This window comes from Prenolepis imparis, unplaced genomic scaffold (genome assembly GCF_030444845.1).
Source record: "Prenolepis imparis isolate NDT839.2.m4 unplaced genomic scaffold, iyPreImpa1.0 SCAF_11, whole genome shotgun sequence".
NCBI lineage: Eukaryota > Metazoa > Arthropoda > Insecta > Hymenoptera > Formicidae > Prenolepis > Prenolepis imparis.
The window spans coordinates 5,863,334-5,887,257 of NW_028141169.1; the positions used below are offsets into that span (position 1 = coordinate 5,863,334).

The following is a 23,924-nucleotide window of genomic DNA, read 5'->3' on the forward strand; positions in this document are numbered from 1 at the left end:
AAAACAAAATAAAATGGCCCTTCGTTCGATTGTAAAAAAATATTAAAAGACACGTGACAACGTAACATTATGATGTCTAAATGGAGACCCTAATATTATGAAAAGATTAATTATCATCACTAATAATTTAAACTCTTTAAAAAATGAACTAACGTGTTTAAATATATAGAGAGAAAATGTTGATAAAATGTTTTTTCGTTCGATAATAAAGAATATTTAAAACATACGTGACATAACGTTTCTTTCGATATACTCCATTTTAAAATTATGAAGAAGTTAATTATCGCCGCTAGTGCTTTAAACTCTTTAAATTATGAAAAGAAAAATGAAGCTGACACGGTACGAACTGTCATTATTATAACGATCTCGATCGCCTGGAATCGACCGCCAATCGCACATACGCGGAAAAACGACAATAATATGTTGACAATTATATATATATATAAAATATAGTATATCGGATTAATTTGTGAAAAAATACAATATGTATATTATTTATATATTTTTGCTTTACATCAAACTCGTTCGTTTCTCGATTGTAGTTACTGATTTAACATCATTTTGTAGTCGTCGTGACATTATTTATAAGCCAATGAATAAAATATATACACGATTTAATTATATTTTTATTTTGTAACAAATGTTAATTTAGATCAGTCAATAATATAGTATCACTTTAATTTTTAATAGATTTCCCCCTTTAGAACAATGCAACAATACATTCTCTATACAACATGTAAAAGCGTATGTAATCCATGTATCTACATAAATATATAAAAATGTATATTTTCAAGTAAAACTGTGTTTGTATTGTTCTATTGTAGTACATGATGACATGTATTGGATATAAATAATTAATATTAATTAATATTAAAATTTATTTCAGGACAATTAGAATAGACAGGAGCGAGACAAAAAAGCATTCGATATTTTGATAATGATTTATTTTATACACACTTAGTTGACCTCTATACACAACTATACAACGATGAAAATTAAAATTCTGTCTATTTATCGCTAATTAAAGTCATCGACGATAATGATTTGTGATAGAGATGCGATAAAGTCAGTCGATTCTCTTCCAATTCGCGATCGAATCTGGAAGAATCGGGTGACGTCTGCGGACTGTACGATTCGAGTTAACTTTTGCACAAAACACTTAAACGTACGATCAGCAGAGCCCGTATGTTACAAATCACTTGTAAAAAGTGACGCCCGCATTTACCGCAAATCAAAGGACGCCAACTTTTACTCGCTCTGAAATCTATCTACACACACGCATGATAAATTAAATAAATATATAAATTGTATTCTCTTTTTTTCGCTTAAGGAGAGGTATTACGATCATCAAGGACACCAATCAAAGAGCTCTCGTATTATTCGAATCCAAATTAAAAAGAGGAAGGAATGAATCCAGTTGGTTGCAAAGACACAAAATTGGCGCCTTATTCATATAAGAAAAGGACACGTCTAAAATATTTAGCTTTCGGCTTATAAAATTATAGATGCTTAATTTCCAAAGTTATGTCCATTATACAATATGTGCTTGATTTTGAATTTTATGCATATTTCAATAAGCGCATCACAAATAAATTATATCAATCAATATATACATCATAATGTTCAAAATTTTTGTCGCATTTTTTCATCTGATTCATTAATTACATTTTATGCGAGGATAATCAAATAGATAATTAAACATCAGAATTTTTTAGATAATTATTCTTCCATTAGTTAATGATCTGACGATATCCTTTGTAATTATTAACAATATGTCAATTTAATTATACAACACAAGATAAAGCTCACCAAAGAGAATAGTCCTTCCTTTGTACGCTAAAGGAATGCATGCTCAACGACGAAGTATTGCACGAAACATTCGAAAATAAGGAATCACAAACACTCCGGTGAACATTGTAAAGGTGCTGCTTGCTGCTTCCGTTCCGGGACGAAATCGAGAGAGGACGCTTCCGCGCACCGCGCTCGTTTTTTTTTGTACATTAAAAATCGTATACGTTCGTAGTGATGACACTGACAATTGCCTATCTGTTATTCCATATTTATCGTTAGGTTTACCTAGGTCTACCGTAAATTCGTAACTAGAATAATCGACTTTTCGCAGTCGCTCGCAATATCTACCACTTATATCGCTTGGAATATCTTGTGCGGGCCAATATCGCCGTCAGAAAAATGAACGGCCAACCCGAAATATATCACAATGTCCATGTATACTCGCCTTCAATCGTAATGTTGATGCCATCGTACTCTTATTACATTATTATTGTTATTATTAATATTAATATTAATATTATTGTTATCGTTGTATAATTATTATTATAATTATTGTTGTTATTATTATTATTGTTATTATCGTTATTAGACGTATACTTTATTTACAAAACTTATGTTTCTCGATGACAACAACGAAACAATGTATACTTATATATAGCGTGCCATAAAATTCTTCAGGAATATAAATACACATGAATTGTACGCTAACTTGCATTCATCATCGAAACATTTATCTTCGAGGGAATGCATGTCGAAACGCGACGAGTGATACGCGTCTTACTCTATCTCTGACTTATTAAAAGAAGCATATCTTTTCCTCTCTTTAATGCGCTCTCGCAAAAGAAATTATAGGATAAGTTACATATACGCGTCTATCTCTGCACATAAGATCCAGTGTGCGATCTTCATCTGAAACGCAAAGTCGTGACAAGAAAGACTAGCTTTTCGTTGCGCATATTAACATTCTTATTCGGCAACAGAATCATTAAGTATAACTTTGCTATCGTCTTAATAGTAAAAGAACCGATTAATTTTTATACAATTTTTAAGCCAAGTTAATTTTTAATTAAAACTAACAATGTGTGTAATGTAAGAAAAACATTTATCTAAAAAAAGCATTTATCATCTCTTGTCACATATGAGATAAAAAATTGTTGTTCTAAACTTTTATGAGACAAAAAATTTTTTCCCCGATTGTTTTAGTATTGACAGATACGCGCGATACACACAAGAATTCTGTCGCAACAAATAAAAATTTTTGAAAATTAATTTTTGCGCAAATTTAAGACTCTGCCAAAAATATATACTATGTATATAAATGTCAAAATTTTATAAAAGAATATCATTCTCGAAACAAAAAAACTACAAATCCGCAGTCTCGTTAAACGATATTGCGATGTGTTGCAAACAACCTGAACAAGAGCCAATAGCTCTGTCGCATTTGCGTTTCGAATAATGGTAATAATAATAATAATATATCCTCTATCACGTCAATATTTTTACTATATTTACAATGCCGTGTATATATAATACTAGGATAACTTGTCGTATACATCTCATTGCACCTCGCCACGCCTTCCGCTTTGATCTCCATGACTTGTAAATGCAACGTGCATTTTTCGCCGCGTTTAATCATTGAGTGGGATGTGCTCGCAAGAAAGAAGAAACGAGTGTAAATAAGAATCGCGTGGCGAAAATCCGCGCCCTAATCAGTTTGTCACATAGTCATTCTTCGAAACGTGGTTAAATAATTTACAATTAGCGAGGCCTTAATCTCATCGACGTTTCTTTAGCAGACACGAGCGCAGACACTCGAAATGCCACTAACAAGGGCGAAACGAGCAGAGTTTAACGACTGCGTTTTAACGGCGACTGCAAATCGCACCGGTCAATACAACGAAAGAGATGGAGCTTCTCATCTCTTGAAGAGATAAATTAACACGCGCACGAATACATGGAGCCGATCAAATCGTCCGACGCGGACACTCGGTGATCATATTAATATATGCATATATGAAGTAGCCATCTCGATCTTTTTACCAGCGCACAGCGCCAACCCAAGACAAGTCCGTTTGCGAAAAAGCTGGTCTCTATTACATTTACGATTTAATTTTTCTTATTTTTCAAAAGGACACATATCACGATATTCCTCGTGTCACAAAAATCTGCACAGATCACAATTCGTTCCTTCCATCGTCGACAGCTCAATATGATTATCAGGACAATGCGTTCAATCGCTCACAAAAATAGCCTCCATATTTTGATGGATCATATTTTAATCATATAGATATTCGGATTTCATTCGGAAATACTCAGACTCGTGATAATTGCAATAAATTTTCAGTGGTCAGAGCGCTTGATATTATAATAAAACTGGTCATATGGAAAACATCAGTCATTGGCCATTATTAAATATTTGGAGCTGTCGTGATTAGGTTAAATTTTTGAAAACACTGGACAAAAATCATTTTTATTTTACTGAATAATTTTTCATCAATCGTCGTGAAACACAGAAAATCCATTTAGGAATTTCTTGAATTTCTTCAATTAACTTGTTACAAAAAAAATAATTCTCTATCATGATATCAATAATGTACATTAATATAATTTGATACAAATAGAATGTCTATATCAATGGTTCAATTTTCTCCGCTAAAATGATACTTATACCTGTTATACAATTTAACAAATATTTGACTAGATACTACTTATCGGAAATTTATCCATCTCGAATAATTTTAATTATTACGACAACTCCATGATATACATCAATTATTCTATCTTTCTTATATTTATGGCATCCAATCGATGATTAGTCCAGTATTAATATCAGCAAGACACATTTGCAGAAACTGCGGTATACATATGTCGTATATAAGATAAACGTACCAGTTCTTGAGCAATCGATACCTGAACAAAAAAATATGCATTTTTATTAATATTAAATTTCTTTTAATATCTTAAAAAATACGAATTTATAAAATTAAATGCAATATCTAGATTTTAACGAAAAGAAAACATTTTGTACATGAAATAGTAATCGTATTAAAAAAAAACTTTTTCTGTCTAAAATATGTATTTCTCCAGAAAATGTTTTTTTTAAAAATGTGATTAATATTTCATATACAAAATGTTTTTCTCATCTAAGTCTATAAATATTCTATTTTATTTCATAAATTCGTAATTTTATATATTTTTAAAGATGTGGATTAAAATAATTTAATATCAATAAAAATGCAATTTTTTGTTCAGGAATCGATTTTGCTCAGAAACTGGTACGTTTACCTTATGTCACGATGGTCCTAGGAAGGCTATGATGACGAGAATCTATATTGCGTAAATTATCGTTGTTGATACCGCCAACAATTTCAATTTTCTACCCTGATTTTACCTCTGTGCGAATTTATAAAAGAGTACTCCTTTCGTGTGGATTCTTCATATTATTCCTGCAACTGTTTCTTCTGACAGGACGACGAATTCATGTTATCTGAAGAATAGAAATTCTCATCGCGATGAAATGGTCTTTATGATTAAATTATTATGAACCCTTGCCAATCAGCTGAACATTTGCCGGTCGAAACATTGCCACCCGAAATTATCTTATCACTCTAATTCCGTCGTTATTTGCCATGCTTCACCATACTGATTATATTAAATTCAAAACAGCGAATAATTTTAGACCTTCGCAACAAGTCGAATTCAGAATGCTCGTTTTAAAATCGTCGATCTTGACCTCGCTACATTACATCTTGACATTATTAAAATCACGATCCAGCCAAACTGGATATAGATTTTTTCGATCGCGCTTTCTCGGCGCGCTCGCTCTTCTTCTTGCAGAAATCGGTCGCGGGAACACCGTCTTGTCTTGCGATTCCTCGACGGAGAACAGAGAGGAGTACTCGTTCCACACATGATAATTATGGTAAGCTCCTACCGCGGCGGCCAGCAGCCCCTTCCCTTGTGGAACTGAACGTCAAAGGACGTTCAGGCGATGTCTCAATAAACGGAACTGTACTCCAGATCATGGGTGTACTGAGGTGGCCCCGGGGGTGGCGGCGGTGGCGGCTGAGGGCTGTATTGTTGCGAGGCGTCCGAGGCACGACGTCTGAGCGCCGCGATGCTGTGGGCGCCTCTCCAGTCCGACGCCTCGTTCGCGCTTACGTCGGCACCGACGCAGGAGACGCCGCCGCCACCCCCGCCGCTGCCGGCACCACCGCTACCACCGGAAGTCGTGCCCGGCGAACCCTGGCCGCAGTTCAGCCCCGCACCCATCGCTTGACCGCCGACCGGTGGCGAACCCCGCGACGCCGTCACGTGAACGCCGCCTGTTAAGCGGAAAAAATTGAGCAAAGTGTTTCTACTCTCATTCAAACATCTATACATCAATGAAAAATTATCAACACAACCGACCGACTAGGTTGTCTCAGGACTAGAAAATGTCCTATCTTCCTTTCTCACTGAATAAGAATAATTTGCAAATTACTATTCTCTATGACCTCTTGTAACTATATGTTTCTCGACAATTCGTTATTATTGATGAGCAGTAAAAATTTTGGGGGGATAAACCGTGAATAAATACCGTATAGGATAAATATTTATCGTCGTAGTTAACTACACGAATCTACCGACAAGGCGAAGTAGATTCTTGAAACGACTCAGGTAGAAAGGAGGCAATTTACAGGTGCAATATTGCAGGTGCAGAGGAGAGAACGTTTCATTTCTCTGCAGAAGAGATATTTAATACGATAGGCTGACAAAGCGCGAAGGGGTGCGCTACCGGCCGTCGTAAAGTCGTTTCCGCCTCCTCGCGCGCTACGCTGGTGGGCTTGAAAGACAACGGAAAAAGAGGAAATTTTTTTTATGACGGTGCGTTGCACCGAACACGAGTTTGCAGAGGACTAGCGGCAGCGGCCGCTTTTGAAAAGCCGTAAGAATAAACGTCTAATAGCTACGAGATGTACGTGATTTTATGACTTATTGTCGGCTGATGCAATAATTCGTGCTGCCCAGAATCGATGAAATTTATAAATTATAAGAGATGTACGAGACAAATGTATGATTTAACGCGCGTCCGAAATTAAATATAAATGACGCAAAGTAATAAGCAACTTGAAGCTAAAATACTCACTGATCTTCAGTGAAAGTATAGCACTTTGCTCCTCTGTCTTATGTATGTTTCATTGATTACGGCAATAAAATTTCACTAAAAAATCAGCCGCTGTTTTTCTCAATGAGAGATTTTACTATTTTCAATGCTATATTCATAATTGAAAATACTACTTATCAGTGATAATACATATATTAATTTTTCATTTAAAAGAGTGTTTTTAAAGACACTAAAATTTAATTTTTTAACAGAAATTATACAGTTTTCATTTTTGTCGAGTAAAATACACGACTTCTGCATTGCTCACGGCAGCGTGTGCTGAAAATAAGGCATTTTGAAACGTTAATTTACGCATTATGAAGGCTTGTTTGCGCGTCCGCCTAGTGACCGCCGGCAAAAAAACAGAGAGCGAGAGAAAGAAAGAGAAAAAGAGACATCAAATGGAATTCTCCGATCGACTAGGAACCATGCCACGCCGTTGGATGGGTTACATTGCAGTGCTAATCATCATTGGTAACCGAAAAATAACGCTCTACTCTAAAAGCTATTTGCTCTAAGCATTATCCGCGGATAAAGGCATATATAGCGAGTTGCTGGATCCAGGGCTAGACGATAGATTCATCTCATACACCGACGCGCTCATGAAATGCCAATTTTTTTTTCTCCTTTCGAGTGACGCTAGCCGACGATAACATTCGATAATTGGCACTGTATAAACGTTACGTGCGCTCTTGCATATATATGTGTACATATACACGTATGATCCAGATGTACAGTGCAGTCAGCTTGCGAAATTGTGCTACGCTAGACTTTTACCGTAAGCTTCAATTTTTTAGAAGAGAATTTCGATAAATGTAACTTTAGACTGTCACTTCTATATTCTATATCGAATATTTTAATCAGTGATTACTACATTCGATTACAATTTTTATTTCGCGGCAATATGTGATCGTAACTTTAGTAAATTTTGATATCTGATGTCACTCGTCCTTTCTCAGTTCATATTTGTTGAAAGAAATTTGACAAGTTCATGAATAGAATTCGTATCGCATCGACAAATCTGTCCTTTCAGGGTTGATGACTTATGTTAGCAAGATATATCGTAGCGAAATGAAAAATACCAACTCTTGACTTAATTGTGCCACAGTATGCATTCGTAAATACGCGTTCTCGTTTACAACATCTCTCTTTAAATATGATTTACTAGCTACTGAGGAATATTCTGAAATAAAAAAAAAATTTCTGAGAGAAGACAGTAAGACTGTTTTCCTATTATCGAGTTTCTTGTTACCATGTCGCAAGTCCGTTATTTTTCCACGATTTATGAGCGTTGAAATCCGACTTATTGTAATTGAAAGAGACAACAGTTTTTTTCGATAATTCGTTATTAAATACATAGAAATATTCCGAACTTTAATATACAACATATGTAACGCTTTACGTTAAAAGTGTAAAGTGTAAATCTTATTACGTATTTAATAGCTTTCCGTAAAATTCATAATTATTATCTTAACATTTTTGCATCTTAATATTGAAATTAAATATTTCTGTCTCGGATTATTGAGAATAGTAAATTAGTATGATATACATACTTCGCAAAGAAAGAGAGAGAGTATATGCATTTCTATGAATGAAGCAAAAATCTCATTTTCGCACTTAATACAAGAATTACGACCGAGGCGTACAGCGATTTGGTAAAAGAAGGAATTTCACACGCGATTTATCCCATGAAGTATCTTTGAAGACACAAGGTCCCTCCTGGGTGAGGCAAAGCGTAACTCAACCAAGACAGGTTGCATCGAGATGTTATGGTAAACATACAGCGAAAGATCTCGCACCTAGGTGCGAGATCGGGCCTGAAGTCTACCTGCGTAAACAGATGGGAGGTCGGGGGTTTCTGTCTCAAATTCCTTACGTGCAGGCGCATAACCCCTTCAAACCTTAATGCACCGTAATGTTTAACGACTTCGTCAAAGAGACTTCTTCCATGGCGCTGTTTGCACGCCGTCTTTTTAGAGGACCACGGTCCAAAAGTTTGGCAAGACGATTATCAATGCGCATATAAGCGGTCAGGTTGACGCGAACGTTCTCCTGGGTGTGTCTATTCGCACATGTCGCCAACTCTTGGCAACAACTCACGTTACTTGAATAAGCAACGAGTAAAACGTTACTCGAGTCGTCTCAAGAAGCAAAGCGTATAACTGTATAACACTTTTGTTTTACATCTAAAAATCTAAACAGTTATGTCTGAAGACTTATATTTTAGAAGAGGCCGTAAAAAAGATACGCAAACTGATGTTAAAAAGTTTAACGATATTTGTTGTCTCGAGTCTAAATTATAGTATTAATATTCTTCTAATTTTATAGTAAAAAAGATAATAGTTTGTCATTTAACAGTGCATGATATATCATTTTTATCACGTGTCTCTTATATGTATAGACTCTAGACTCTGACTGCGAGCGGTGTTATTTCTCATCGTAACTTACCGATAGAATTGAGTCCGTAATTAGTATGGTAAACTGATTGCGAAGGGCTGTTGATCGGGAGTCCGGAGTTGCCGAGACTTAGACTGGAACCCAGACTTCCCGTGCTTTGTTGACCAAGCTGTCCGAAACTACCCATCGTCATGCCACCCTGCAATTGTCCGAGACCTGTGGAACGATGGGCGAGTTACAGCTAAATTGCCGCAACAGGCAATTAAAATGTGAGATTACATGCGTGGTGACACGCGGTGGAGTTCGCAAAAAAAACGAGAAAGCTAGTTATTGGTGTCGTTGTCGGTGAACAACCGTAAGGCCGATAATACGCGTAAGTAATTTCAGCTGTCTCAAGCAATGTGGACGGGCGAAATTAAATTAGGAAGCGAGCAATCGTCGCGACTTCGTCTACGAGAGAATTTGTGTTTCTTTCTCGCGTTGCTTCTTCTCCCGCGAACGCGCGTACAAGATGCTAATCATATCGTACATTAAATGACGCGATAAATTATGTGCAATTTCCATAGATACGGGTAATATGTTCTGATCAAATAAAAAAAAAAGCGTTTGCCTCCTTCGGATTTCTCTCCGTTTTCGTGTTACATCTCCGTTCCAATATAATAACATTTTTTTTGTCTTTTAAAATAGAATTAAAGAGAATTAAAGAATTTAAAATAGAATAGAGTTTTATAAATATATTTAAAAGCAAATCTATAAACCAAAAAGGTTAAAAAAATATAAATTAAAATTAAATATGATTTAATTGTGTGTGTGTGTGTGTGTGTGTGTGTATTGGATTATATGAAGAAATTAAAAACTCTTTTAGTATACAGTATCGATATTCTAATACATTTAAAAAATTAAACTGCTTAATGTTTGAATGCAATTATTGATTCATGGGAAAATGTTTAATATCTCATTCGACATGAAAAAAAGTGTTTATTACAAAAATAAATATTGGATTTATTAGATTTCCTTCTCAGTTCTCTACATTTTCTTTTACATTTATCAAAATAGATTGTATAAATATTTTATAAGACAATGGAGCAATTTATGTTATCAATTAGAATATTTATAAAAAAGTGAGAAAGATAATAGTTTGTGTAAGCAGAATAAAATATTATCTTTTTTCTCTATGCTAGGAATCTTTCTTCAATATACTTGTAACATTTCATATTTTTAAATTGGAATAAAACGAAACAAAAACGAAATCGATAGATAAGACTGTAAATAAGATATAAGATGTCGAATTGATTTTGTGTAGAACGTTTTTTTAATAATGACAATAACTTGTGAAATTGATAACTGCTTTAAACAACAATTGTTCGGGGAAGATAAAATGTTTGAAGAAATTTTACAAAACTCTCCCGTATAAAAATGTCATTTTTAAACGCCGGGAAAATAATGAATGCTCCGATTCTCTGTAATAATGCAAGCGATCAAAAGCGCGTTTCCTGTCCCGACCAATGTAAGCGCGGACATATAATCTTTTTTTTTACCTCTCATCTCTTGTACGCGATTAGTAATAAAAGTGACTATTGATATCTGACCTGTTCCCATTCCCCATCTATCTGCGGGGGTATGGAACATTCCGCTGCACAAGTCGGAGCTCATCGGTCCGAAGGGAGGCAAGCCGTGCGACGGTAACAGCGATCCTGAAGACCGGAACACGTTGGTCGTCTTCTTGCGCTTCTTCCATTTGGCCCGTCGGTTTTGAAACCATACCTGTAACGCAAAACGAAAGCTATCCGTCATTATTGCTATAGTTCAAAAACGTGAGTATTCTTTTACGTCTCTTTGCTACCTTTATCGTCTTGATAAAAGACTTGAACGACCGATCGATTTCAACGATTCGTTAAAAAACCAATCCAATTTCTGTTTAACGTTTCTCTCGTCGTTGAACACGAAGAAGAAAATCACTGAACCGATTATCATTGCGACAAAGCTTCAGTTTCTGATCGAGAATCGTATATTTTCGATAATTTCTTTGCCCGCCCTCCTCTGCCCGCGATAACATTTTTTCCCCTCAATAGGACGCGACCAAATCCAACCATTGCGATGGTAAGGTGTCCCTCGGTGTTACGACAATATCTTCGACCCCACCGCGGGTAGCTATTAGCCGACGTTATGAGCTGTTGATTCTGGCCACGTAGTGGCCCCCTAAGCTGCCGGGGTCCCGGGGACTTGATTTATTGATATCGCATGCAAAGCCCGCCTCTGTGTTCTCCGATATACCTACCTACCCTCGCCCTATCTCGCCACTACCACCACCAATACCCACATACCACCACTAGCAGTTTCTTTCTCTCTCTCTCTCTCTCTCTCTCTCTCTCTCTCTCTCTCTCTCTCTCTCTCTCTCTCTCTCTCTCTCTCTCTCTCTCTCTCTCTCTCTTTGTTTCTCTCGCTCCCGTCCTTCTCTGCAGACTATAGTCCCTTTTCTGGCACAGTAGCGTGCACTATAGCCATCTCATATGTGCCTATAAATTAGTACTTTAGTATTAGAGCGCGGGATGCGCGCTTGCGCCACCCTACACACACGTATATAATACACGCATAGCGGCAGAACACACATGGAGAGAAGAGCGGCACGGCGGAGACCGAGAGGGATGGCAGTCCGAGGGGGTAGGTACACCCTCGGCTAACATACGAGGATTATACGAATCTAATTGGATATATGGGATTTACACGCTCCAGTGTACACCTCAGGTATTGCCATGAAGCAATCGTTGCACTCATACGCACTCGAAGGCGTCTTAAGAGTCGGACTCAAGAGATTTCCAAGTATTCGGACGAATACACCGATTCATCGAAACGAATTTTGCGATCTTTAATTCGTCGCCTATTATCGATTAAAGATTTACATATAGCGATTTTGACAATAATAATTTTATGTAGCTTTGTTTTGTCAGTAAGAAACAGTCACTATAATTCGTCAATTTTTATTAATTGTTGTTGTGTGCGTATGTGTATCAAATAACAACTTAATTATACTATGTATATTAAGCTGTTTGAGTGAAATTTATAATGATTGTAGTGAATTTAAATAACTCGATATAAAGGATCTCATATTCTTGGTTTTTTCATACACGTAATTTTACTTTTTTTACTGTTAAATCTTAATTGAACATGAACAATGATGTCATTTTTGGCTAAGTTAACATTTATCCTCCTGTGATATTTGTCGGAGGCTCATAACAGCTGGCGGGTCTCTTGACTCTCAAGGATGGACGCTCGTGACGAGAGAATGGCATTAGAGCTAGATGGTGTTAAGTGCATTGGGACCGAATCAACGTCTATATATCAGTCAGTGGCGTAGAATCGAATATGCTCTCCTCCATCTCCATAAAATTCACTGCATCCTTATAAAATCAGATATATACCTATGCATACACGATATGTGTATTATATTCACGTACATGAACTCATATACTTTTCTTACCATATACCTAAGTATCGTCATTTGTAACATTTTTGACATAATAATCTCCAAAAAATTATGCGCAAATTTTATTTTTATCAATTTTATGCTCGTTCTAAAACGCAGCTGCGTGATAAGGGTAGGTTTTCGGCCGCCCTTTTTTTCGCACATCGTCTTCACTCTACCGACAAATCGTCTCTCGGTCGTGGGCGTGTCGATTTCACGGTAGAACTGCGATGAAACCACGGCTAAAAGCCCGTGGATAATTCGCCGTTACACGAGAAGAGGGAAAAAGCACGAGAGAAAGAGAAAGAGAGACCGCCTATGCGCAAATCGCGCATTATCACGTGCACCCCCTATCCCGCAGATGCATCAAGCCTATATACATACGGTAGAACTTCCGTTAATTAACGCGAGCGGATGCTAATGACTTCTGTTACGAAATAACAACGCGCGAACGAGTACATTCGACGTACGCGTCCGATACCGGAAAGCCGAGCAATCGATAAGTTTTTTATTCATGCCTGAATCCGCAGCCTAACATCAGAGAACGACTAAAAGTATCGTACATAGAAATATCACAGTATACACGAAGAAATTCGAACTTATTATTTAATTAAAACGCTAGCAAAAAATCGATGTATTTGGCTTTACGACCGAAAGAGCAACATTTTTCTACATTTTTATTGCAGAAGAAATAAAACACATTCACAATAAGCTATACATTTAACTGTACCAATAATAATTCTGTAAATTGAAATCGCTTTAATATAACACATGTACGAAGACGTACACAATTAAGTCACATACACGTAAATGATAATCGCCAAAAATAGTAAAATATAATTGCATAATTGCAATCAATCTAATGTCCATTTCCCAAGGTAAATGACATCTCCAAGGTCTGCTTTTGGAAACGATCGATATACAACAAACGTTTCTAAATCTAGAAATAGTTTCGAAAAATCTTAATTAACTAGATATGTAGTGTATTAATCTCTTTATACAAGCTATATCAATAATTATACATTTTTTATTGGCAGCAAAAATCTTATATTAAAAAATTCATAGCTTACTTTCCTAACAAAAAAATATTTTATAATTTAAAAAAACTTCTTGTTTATATTAATCGCTATTGTATTTAATATCTAATTTTTACGTATCGCAACAATCCCTGTAGCGTACTTTGTAAAAATAATTTATGCTAAAATTTTCCTGCTTCTATGTACTTTACGAATATAAGTAACAGAATAATTATTATTACAATCGTTGCGGAAATTATCGCTCGAAAATACATCGAGATTTCGATTCAACGTGAGGCAGGATATGACACAATGAAATTAGCATCATTTATTGCATCGCACGTGAGACAATGCACTACTGTAATTCATTCGATAATCGCTGTCATACGTAGAATCGATAGGTCTGCGTTTGCGAGAAGCGATATTTGTATTTTTGCCAATTTCATAGACCCTCTGATTGTAGTATTAAAACTTTCGATGTACAATAATTGAAGCAGTATAAAAGTACGATATTCCATTCACTTCGTGGTGTCATCGTTAATTTATTAATCAAACATCAAACATCTAGCATTAGTAATGCAATTTCTATTTCTCCTTGATTAAACTGTACCAATTATAATAAAAATGCTTTATTGCATGTTATATGTAATATAGTTACACTATAATATGAATATATAATGCATAAATTCGTGTATCTAAACGCTTATAAAATTATTATTAATTTCTCGAAAACATCAATATAATAAAACAAATTATATGTGCAAAAAAATAATATTAAAAAGATACATGCGCGACGTAAAATAAACGACTAACTTTGGACCGGGTTTTCTTATTCCTCGTGTGTTCCTTCCATGCCGCAAATAATATTATAAAGAATTTATCGAAGTTCCAATCATGACGGTATTCTCGAACCAAAACATTTTACATTCTAGGCAGCAGTTGTTAATATGCTAATGAACGATGTTCAATCGATGAATGATGATACTAATGTTTTATTGTTGGCGAGCGGATTCGAAATGGTGTCCGCAAATGAGCAACTGGCATGAATCGCAGTGAAACACACCTTTCGATGACTAACATAAGAATACCCTGACTGACGCCTTCTCGTAAGATATAAACGGCCTGCCGTAAAGCGAACGCGGCGGGTCAATTAGGAACATTGCTTTTTAAAAATTGATCAATCACTGCTTCGTCGGCGCGAAGGCGCGTGCGCCATGGCAGCTGTTTCCCAGGAAGCACCTGGGATCAGGATGAGGGTGGATATGGACGTTGCTGGTTTCATATAATCGACATCGACTCTGCGAGCAATCCGGCTATACAAGACAGCAGGCTCATTTTAGGTCCCTCGAACAACAACTTTCATAAATTTTCTGGCATTTTCTAGTAATGCCAAAAATTAGATCATGTATAATCATTAAATATTTTTCTAATATTTTTATTAGATAGACCATTTGTAGTTTTATAAATTTTTAATATTTAAAGATGACAGTTGTACGAGAGAAAAGATCCAGTTTCTTATCAATCAAAAATCAATTGTACATTTGCGTGTAAAAAATTATTTCTCTAAATAATAATTTATTTAATTATATTAATTATGCTAATATATTTACATTAATAAAAATTTTTAATGAAAGCTCTTCCATATATAATATCTTATTGTATTATATATGGATTATAAAATCTGTTTATATAACAAATATATCTCAATATATGAAATATGTGTATCTGAAATGTGTAATACGTTTATTTATATTTAGTGCTTTTCGACACTTTTTCTGCCATCATAAAAATTGCCATAAATTTATCCGCCAGCATTTTTACACGAGAGGCTAACACAAAATTTGCATGATAGATTATTTACATTTATAATTCCGCTATTCATTAATTTCGGATTCAAGTAATTTCGTTCGTTAAATGAGTTATTTTCCATCGCTGAACGTATTTGTTCGCTTAACACGACGTTGTAGTGCAATAATGATCAATATTTCAATAATGATAATGCATTATATATTAAATCAATATTATTTTCAGTAGTGTTAAAAAATGTATAATAAAAAATACATAATGTAAAAAAGAAACTGTATTTTTATCTACAACAAATGATCATTTATTTCTTTATTCAATGAATTATTCAATATATTGATCACATAAGAATTTTATTTTAATTGTAACTTTATTTTAATGTATTTAACGTAATTATTTCTTTCTGTTTATAATTGCGTGTATATAATAAATTTAACTTGATAGCAAAGCATATAAAAAATATTTTCTAATATCTTTATCAAGATTAGTTTTTATCAAACCAAACTATTTATAATTTTTGGCTGGAGCATTTTTGCAACGACAAAGGATCATAGAAAACGACGAGGCTCGCGATTTTCAGGAAGCGACCTTTTCTATTTCTTTTCGTCGATCGCGAATGGCTTAGTTTAACTCCGGAGGAGCCCCTGGCCCCTGAGCCTTCAAGGGAAGGTCGAAGGTGGTAAGAAGCGAGCATTGGCCAGGCAGGGGTAGTTTGAGGTTTAGGGTGAGGTTTAGGGGGTGAGGAAGGGGTGGCGAGACCTCGTAAAGGGGGTTTCAGCAGGCGCTGATATAAATTGAGCTTGCCATCAAGGCAAGCGGCGGGATCTACCCAAGATATATAGGAGTAGCTTTCAGCACGCCATTGAAGAATAGTCCGACTCACTTCGCGGAAAAACGCCTCGAATCGCCACGAAACGAGATAACGTTTCTCTTTCGTGACTCCACTCGGGATGGGAGAAGCTTTCCGCGATGAAATCTTGATTCACGTGCCGAATAGTTCGTGTGTACGGAATTAATATTTTGCGAGAGTACATGAAGAAGTTAATAGGTCCGATAATATGGTAAATTAACACATATATTCGATTAAACTAGAATTAAGTTATAATCTTAGATTTAATATCAATTCTTTATAACGCACACAATCTAGTGTAACCTACTTTTATATATAAATTGAGAAAATTTGATGGAAAAATGTTTTAAAATTTCTATGACGGAAGATAGAAGAAAAATTAGCATAAATTAACAATCTCAATCTATCTATTAAAAATTTTATCGTATCATAAAATATAATACGAACATATTAGCCATTTCAGATTTTATCAACACACATTGCTATGTATTTTATTACATTTTATTTTAAGTAGATCTTATATTATATTTTATTTATGCAATTAAATATTTTACGTCCACGAAATTATCGATAAAGACGTCATATAGTTGAAATTATGATTAATTTACTCTATATATCTCTTTGCATATTTATAGTTGCAAGATATATTGTTTACAAATGTGCCTATCGCGTAATGTGTTTATGGATCTGCTTTCATGAGTCAACGTAAGGTTCGCTCTCTGGACCAGGTGGAGAGATAAATTTAATGAAAATAAATACTACATAAGTTTTGCAGGATGTGATCCTGATTGATGACGGTGGTCGGGAGATAGTCTGAGGGTGGCAAGACGCATTACCCGGACCGCCCACTGTTTCATGTTGCGTTGCACCGTCAGGAGAGAGATTTTCGCTACGCCATTAGCGAGTCGCCCGACTTCTAATGTCACGTGGAATTAAAAATCGACCCCTTTGATACATTATTATGGCACGTTATATATGTATAGAATCTATTATGCAATGCACAGCTCTATTGTATTCACTATACTAATACAACTATCGCGTATCGTTATTTTCAATATAAATTTTTCTCGTTTGACAGAATTCAAATACGCAGATTCTATGGAAAAGCAACAATACACTTTGTACTCTCGAGAATTAATTTTAGAAAACGAAACGTCTCGTTTATTGACAGATATACGGGAAGTGAGTAACACACAAAACTTTAATGAAAGGTTCGAAAAATTTATCGCGACGAGTAGAGAGAAATACAGGCAGTTTCCTCTAGAGCACATAATCTCGTAAAGGGTTTGACGTGAAACACGACGATAAAATGCATACTCGGTCCTCTCTTACATGCATCTCGGTCATATAAACTTGATCCATTTATACTTTATTATTATTTTCATGGACGCAATATCGCCGACTTACGATACCTGTCGTCAAATTAGCCCGAATTGCTCGTGAAACTGGATTTACTTGTTGGAATAAGCCCGTTGACGAAAAAATCCACGCGGCATTACATATTTACATATGCAAGCGACATGTATCAATCGTTTTTCTTGAAAGTACTTGCAAGTGATTATGTAATCTCTTTCTCGTCAACGAATATATCAAGATATATTATAAATCACACGTTTTCCACCCTGTTCTTATTAAGTAATAAGCGACTGTAATTTCGTATTTTGTATCTTTAATCATATCGATTTTTCTAAGATACATTACATATTCACACAATCTGATTTTCATTCTTACGCGTCATATTACCTGAGTTATATTCATGCGATCTTGAATTTATTTTACTTTCCATATAATTTATTCCTTTAGGATTAAGTACATATAATCCTTCAATTAATCGCGCGAATCTACGCATTTTTAACGCATCGGAATTATTCAGTATATAGCAGACGTCATAACAGAATGGGCGTTAGATGATGCTCCCCCGGGGTCATCGCGGCGACACAATTTATCCATCGAGAACCCTAATGCTCTTCCACGGTTCTGTTACCTCGCACGTCTACACGGGGATGCTTTTCTCCCCGGCCTTGTCGCATACACACGCGCGCATTTTCGTATATGCGTGTGTAACGCGTACATTCGCGATATTTTTCGGGCGACGACACGTAAGAGCTAATATCGCGGCCTATGCATATTTATACGGCATTAAAAATCACCCCTCCCTTAAAATGCATAGACTGCTGCATAGCAGAGGCGCCGAATCTTCGCAGCGCGACGCAGAAGCGGCGAAGCTGCGAGATTCGCGCACGCGTTTTACATCGCTTTTTCATCATCGCTCACCAAAATGCCATTTTATACACAAGGAAGAACAGATTAATTTATCAACGCGAATTTCACCAACGATTTTATCAAGCTCACAAATTGTTTCGAATTTGACAATACTGACAACAGGACGGAAATCAAAACTAATATTTTTACGTTTCATTTCGAGATAATTTCTTGCTCGAATAAACTGTAGAAACATAACTACAAGCTAATTGCAATTGCGAAAATGAGTCATGCTTTGCAAATAATTACACGTCAAATAAGACTGTTGTAACACTTTCATCATTATGTATATACAAACAATCAATTTATCTATGATCTATTTATTCATATTTCGCGATCTTTTGCATTCCCTATGTGATTGAAAAGAAGATTAAGGATGCCAGAAGGAGATAATCAACTATTCGACAACGTGACAATGATTTAACGTGACGCGCACGTTCATGATCGAGAGTGATTTGGCATAGTGACTTGACGCACGGATGTTTGATGCACTGTCGTAAAACACTCGATTGCCGCGTACACATGTCCGGCTATACACCGAATGTAGGTATCCGCAAATAACCGGCGATAGTTTATCGCGCGGAAATATTACAGCTCAATATCGCATCTCGATCATATTCGATACCGAGCGCGCGATACCGTAACTCCGCGTTAAAGGTATTGATTTTGCAATAAATGTCCTCGGACTCGCGCTTCCTTTGCGCACCAGTCGACCAGCGAAATTATCGACTCCTCGCGGGATAATATTACTCGAATTTCACGTTTTTTCAGCGCGTAATTTTCCGTTCATAAAAAACTTATCAATAGTGACGTCGCGATATGACAAGACCTGATCTATATCGTAATAAATCTTAAGGATACTTGATAATCTTCAGGTTCCTTTTTTTAATCTCATGCTATTGGCTCTGAAGATATTATTATGATTTACTGCAACGCCTCGCTTCTTAAATTATGTAATTAAAAATAAAATAATTGCATCGAGAGTAAGATATATGCACGAAATAATTATAATTAATTTTAATTTATTATATAATTGCATAATTATTTTTAAAAAAATTAATTCTATTATATATAATTATAAAAGTTTACGAAAACGTCAAATCTTTAGCGGAGAATCGGAAAAAGCCGCGTCAGCAGCGCGAACGGCAAAACCATTTCCCATTTCTCGGGGCAAGACAATAACGAACTACATTTATCCTCACTGCAGTCACTTGCTTATCCCAGAGGACGGCCGAATGACATCGCCATTCATCCGAATCCCGGGGGATATTTTGAAAGCAATACTCTCCGGCACCCGCTGCCATGAACGAGCTCTACCATCTCTCGTGGCATATGTGACTTCTGGAAGTCGCGGCGTATCAAGGCGAGAAAAGTCGCACGTTTAGCCGTTGGCTCTTTCAAAAGATTGATATTCTCGAACGAAAGGCGTGGCTTTCCCCTCCTAATTCATTTCATAAAATGTACTTCGTTAAACGCGTACAAAATTCACACTGCTGTTATGTTTTCAATACGGATTACTCTTTTTAATTAAAATCATAATACGATAAAATACCAGAAAAAAATGCACGTGATATCGGATGAGATGTCAGCCCTCGTTTTACCATTTCACAGAAAATTCTTATACGTCGCGAAAAAAATGTTCTTATTCTGCCTATGACTTCTGTTTTTTTTATAAGCGAAGCGGCATTATCGAGAAAAGGTTTTCAGGAATATTAGATACTTTCGCGCTAATGATTTTACACCGATTCGAAACTCGAACGATCGATCCAAGTTTGCTCGAGTCGACAGAGTTCTCTATACAGCGCAGTGAACGACGATAATCCGCGGAAACGATCGCGCGCGAGCGAAAACAGTCGTCCCTTTTTGCCCCCGAAAGTTGGAGCCGCGCTCATCGACGAAAGAGTCGTGTGCCCCATAAAATTTTCGGCAACGGCAATCGAAAGGACCCTTCAGCCTAGAAAACGAGCAGTTACCTGAGGCTGTTAAGTTAAATGCCTGTTAGCAGACGTTAACTGCCCGGCGCTATGGGTTCTATTCCGCGGACGATTGCAATTTTAATCGCCTCTTCATTATGATTAAATTTAAATCGACCGTGTGCAGTCTAATAAAGCTCATTCTACCTCGGCACCACGCTCCCGAAACAGAAAATGTCTCCTGGGCGGATTAAAATACGCGTAATTAAAACCGTAAAGTGCCGATACGCCGCCCGAAATAAACTGTCGGCTTACAATTAGTAATAAACGTCCGGCTGAAAAAAGCTTTTGTCTCAAACTCCCACAACCCTCCGTGGATGATTGAACTTTATTTGAAGCATCGAGGACGCGGCTGAATTAATATTCGGGATATGATTGACGGTAAGGAATAGCGCGAGCGCGTTCTAAAACCGTGCTGCACATATCGCATGAAAAAAAGCCGTTGACCCCGTGTGTCAATCGTGAATTCCCGACGTGATAAACGGACGGTATTGCACAAGTGACGTCTCGCACATTTCGCGTTCACCACCGCGCGAAATAATGCATAGCTATCGAACGACGCTTCTTCCCATTGAGGAGGAAAATTTTCTAAATATTATAGTCAATTCTGTAGTAAACGCGGGACGCACTCTGTATTCGCGCAATTTCCGTCGATTATTTTCATATATATTTCATCCTTCTTTCTCTTAACATTTACTTTTGCAACTTAGGAATTCTCAATGTTACGAAATAATTTTATCAACGAAATATTTAGCAATTCTTTTCAAAGCTATTCCACGTCTTCCACCCTTTCGTCGATTAAATTCGAATGAAGAATTGTTAAGCGCATGCTGAAACGACAACTGAGTAAATAACTTTTCGCGCTTTCCGTGAATAACGATATTCGTCGCAGGCACGCGGGCAAATGCAGCGACCGCACGATTATGTACTTCGATGCAACGGAAATTGGTTGCGTTTAGCGACACCGGCTGCAACGCGCCGAGTTTATGAGAGTACGAGAGTTCCTCCCCATTCCCCCGTCTATCCCCCTTTTTTTTATTCGAAAATGATAAAACTCGGTCTAATGTAAAATTCATTATGTCCATTACGGCTAATTAAGCGGAGCGAACACTCACCGAAAGCTCGTGCATTTTTCAGCGATAAAGTCGGCGGCTCTTAATTATTTTATTTCGAGCGAACGCGCGCGCGGGCCGTATAATTTGGTATATATTCTATATACATATATGTCAAATCATCTCGCGATGTATCGTACAAGAGGAGCGCTCATCTCCGCCGCCGTATCTCGGACAATACGTATCATCGCGCTAACGAGTTCGCAACGCAACAATAATCGCTTTAAGACGTTAATTAAATGTTACACATAATTTCAAATAGCTGCATAATGCCACTTCGAAGTAATTGTTGTTTGTACAGGCAGTTCTCACGATGCGTTATCGTGCAATTTAATAGTTGTTCATTAACGGGAATTAGAGATGGAGCAACAATTACGTCTCTCTCTTCGTGCGATAATAAATTACTACAAATCGATGAACCGTAATATTTCATTACACTATTTCAAGTATTTTGTTGCTAATCAGGGAATGCTTCCCATTGTTCCGGAGTCGCATTGTGCTCGATCGGAAAAATGGTGACTGATTAATCTCTCCGCGCTACCGATCGTTCGCTCTTGTCAGCAATGTGTTTGCGGATTGTATTCGAAATCTCCCAATCGCCTCCCGATATCAATGAATATTGAATATACCGAAGAATTTAATGACAAATAGTTGTATTCTTTAGTTGAAATATAATCTCGTGAATATTATACGTAATAATTACGATATATAGAAAATATATTAATAAAAAAATATATATATATATATATATTAATTAAAATATTTTAATTTTTCTTTCTTACGAAATAATAAAGTAAACGTCGGACCATACTTAACGTCATATTAATTTTGATGTATGAGAATGTAAAACTCAGTTCTATCAATCGTTTGAACTCTGAACGCGACCAAAGGATATTTTCGATAAAATTTAAAAAAAAAGAAACGTATGTAAAGGATGATTGGATAAGCAATACCTATCGACACAAACGTGGCAATTGTTGTCTAACTATCATACACACCTATCGCGGTTATCAGAGAGATAGAGAGGGAAAGAGCTACCACACGCGCTATTATGTGCAACGCACTCGTAACGAGCAATTTTCTACCCATTAATGCAACGATTATACAACAGAGCTATTACGTTTACTGTATCAATGATGCGGAATGTCACAACTTATGCTGCATATGATGATATAGACCGTAGAAACGAACGGATTCCCTACGTGTTCGCTAATTTTAAATTTAATCAGGGGTGACACGCGAGATAGTTTATCATATGACAATTTTTAAATCGGATATCAAGATATATATTTTGAAAAGGAGCCAAAAATTCTTCAACCCTCAAGCAATGTATATTTTAGCTTATGGGCGATATATTTGTGGAACCTTTTAATATAATTATATCCAGGACAGAAAAATTGATTAAACTTTTAGTACCCTTCAGCGAAAGCATAATTCAACGTGAAACATCCTGTAAGGGTAAGTGCATCCCTTAGAAAGAGTTCATAACTGCGGTCGATCGCGGTAACGCGCAGAAATAATTAAAAAATAAATAAATAAATAAATAAATAAAGATTACATGATTAGCTTTAAAATACGCAACGGATCCGCCATGGCAAGTCAAGAAACCTTTGATAGCAACGCTCGATAGTATAGCGATGCTGAGCGCCGGCGCCTTTCCCTCGCAGCCCCATTGGTGCCGAAGGCCCTCTCCACACGAGTACCCGCTGCCGGGTTTCCTTGGAAACGCTTCGTTCACGCTGATGTCTACCCTCGCCCACAGAAAACCTCTTTCAATTAGGCGGCCTGCCGCCCGACAGACCCACGAATCCCGGTTCGCTTTCTCTCCTTTTCCTTTCCTTTTTTTTTTTTTTTTTTTTTTTTCTTTATCCTGACATTTCCCGAGAAAGGAGAAACGAACACGCGCTGTTCCGAAGCCGGAAGAAGAAGTCCGGGTCCCCTGACATGACTTTGAAACCACTAATTCATTAAACACTCTGAAAGCTGTGCACCGAAGTCAATGTATCGCCAGTCTCAACATGATGACAGATGAAAATCATGAAGCAAGATATTTGCGATAGTAGTGCTACTCTGGGGCATCGAACAACAGCTCGATTTAAATTTTATAGTGC

At 36.6% G+C, this 23,924-nt stretch overlaps 1 protein-coding gene across 2 annotated transcripts in view; it reads right to left on the minus strand.

Annotated features, from left to right (window-relative positions):
* Positions 1–935: 935 nt before the first annotated feature.
* The window catches only part of Otp (orthopedia homeobox), a 32,002-nt gene continuing 9,013 nt past the window's right edge, over positions 936–23,924 (minus strand). For both annotated transcript variants that reach the window (XM_083049699.1, XM_083049700.1), the window contains 3 exons: positions 10,924–11,098; positions 9,386–9,550; positions 936–6,116 (listed from right to left, as the gene is read on the minus strand). In XM_083049699.1, the coding sequence (XP_082905825.1) occupies positions 5,788–6,116; positions 9,386–9,550; positions 10,924–11,098 (669 nt within the window). In that variant the 3' untranslated portion in view covers positions 936–5,787. The remainder of the gene's footprint in view (positions 6,117–9,385; positions 9,551–10,923; positions 11,099–23,924) is intronic.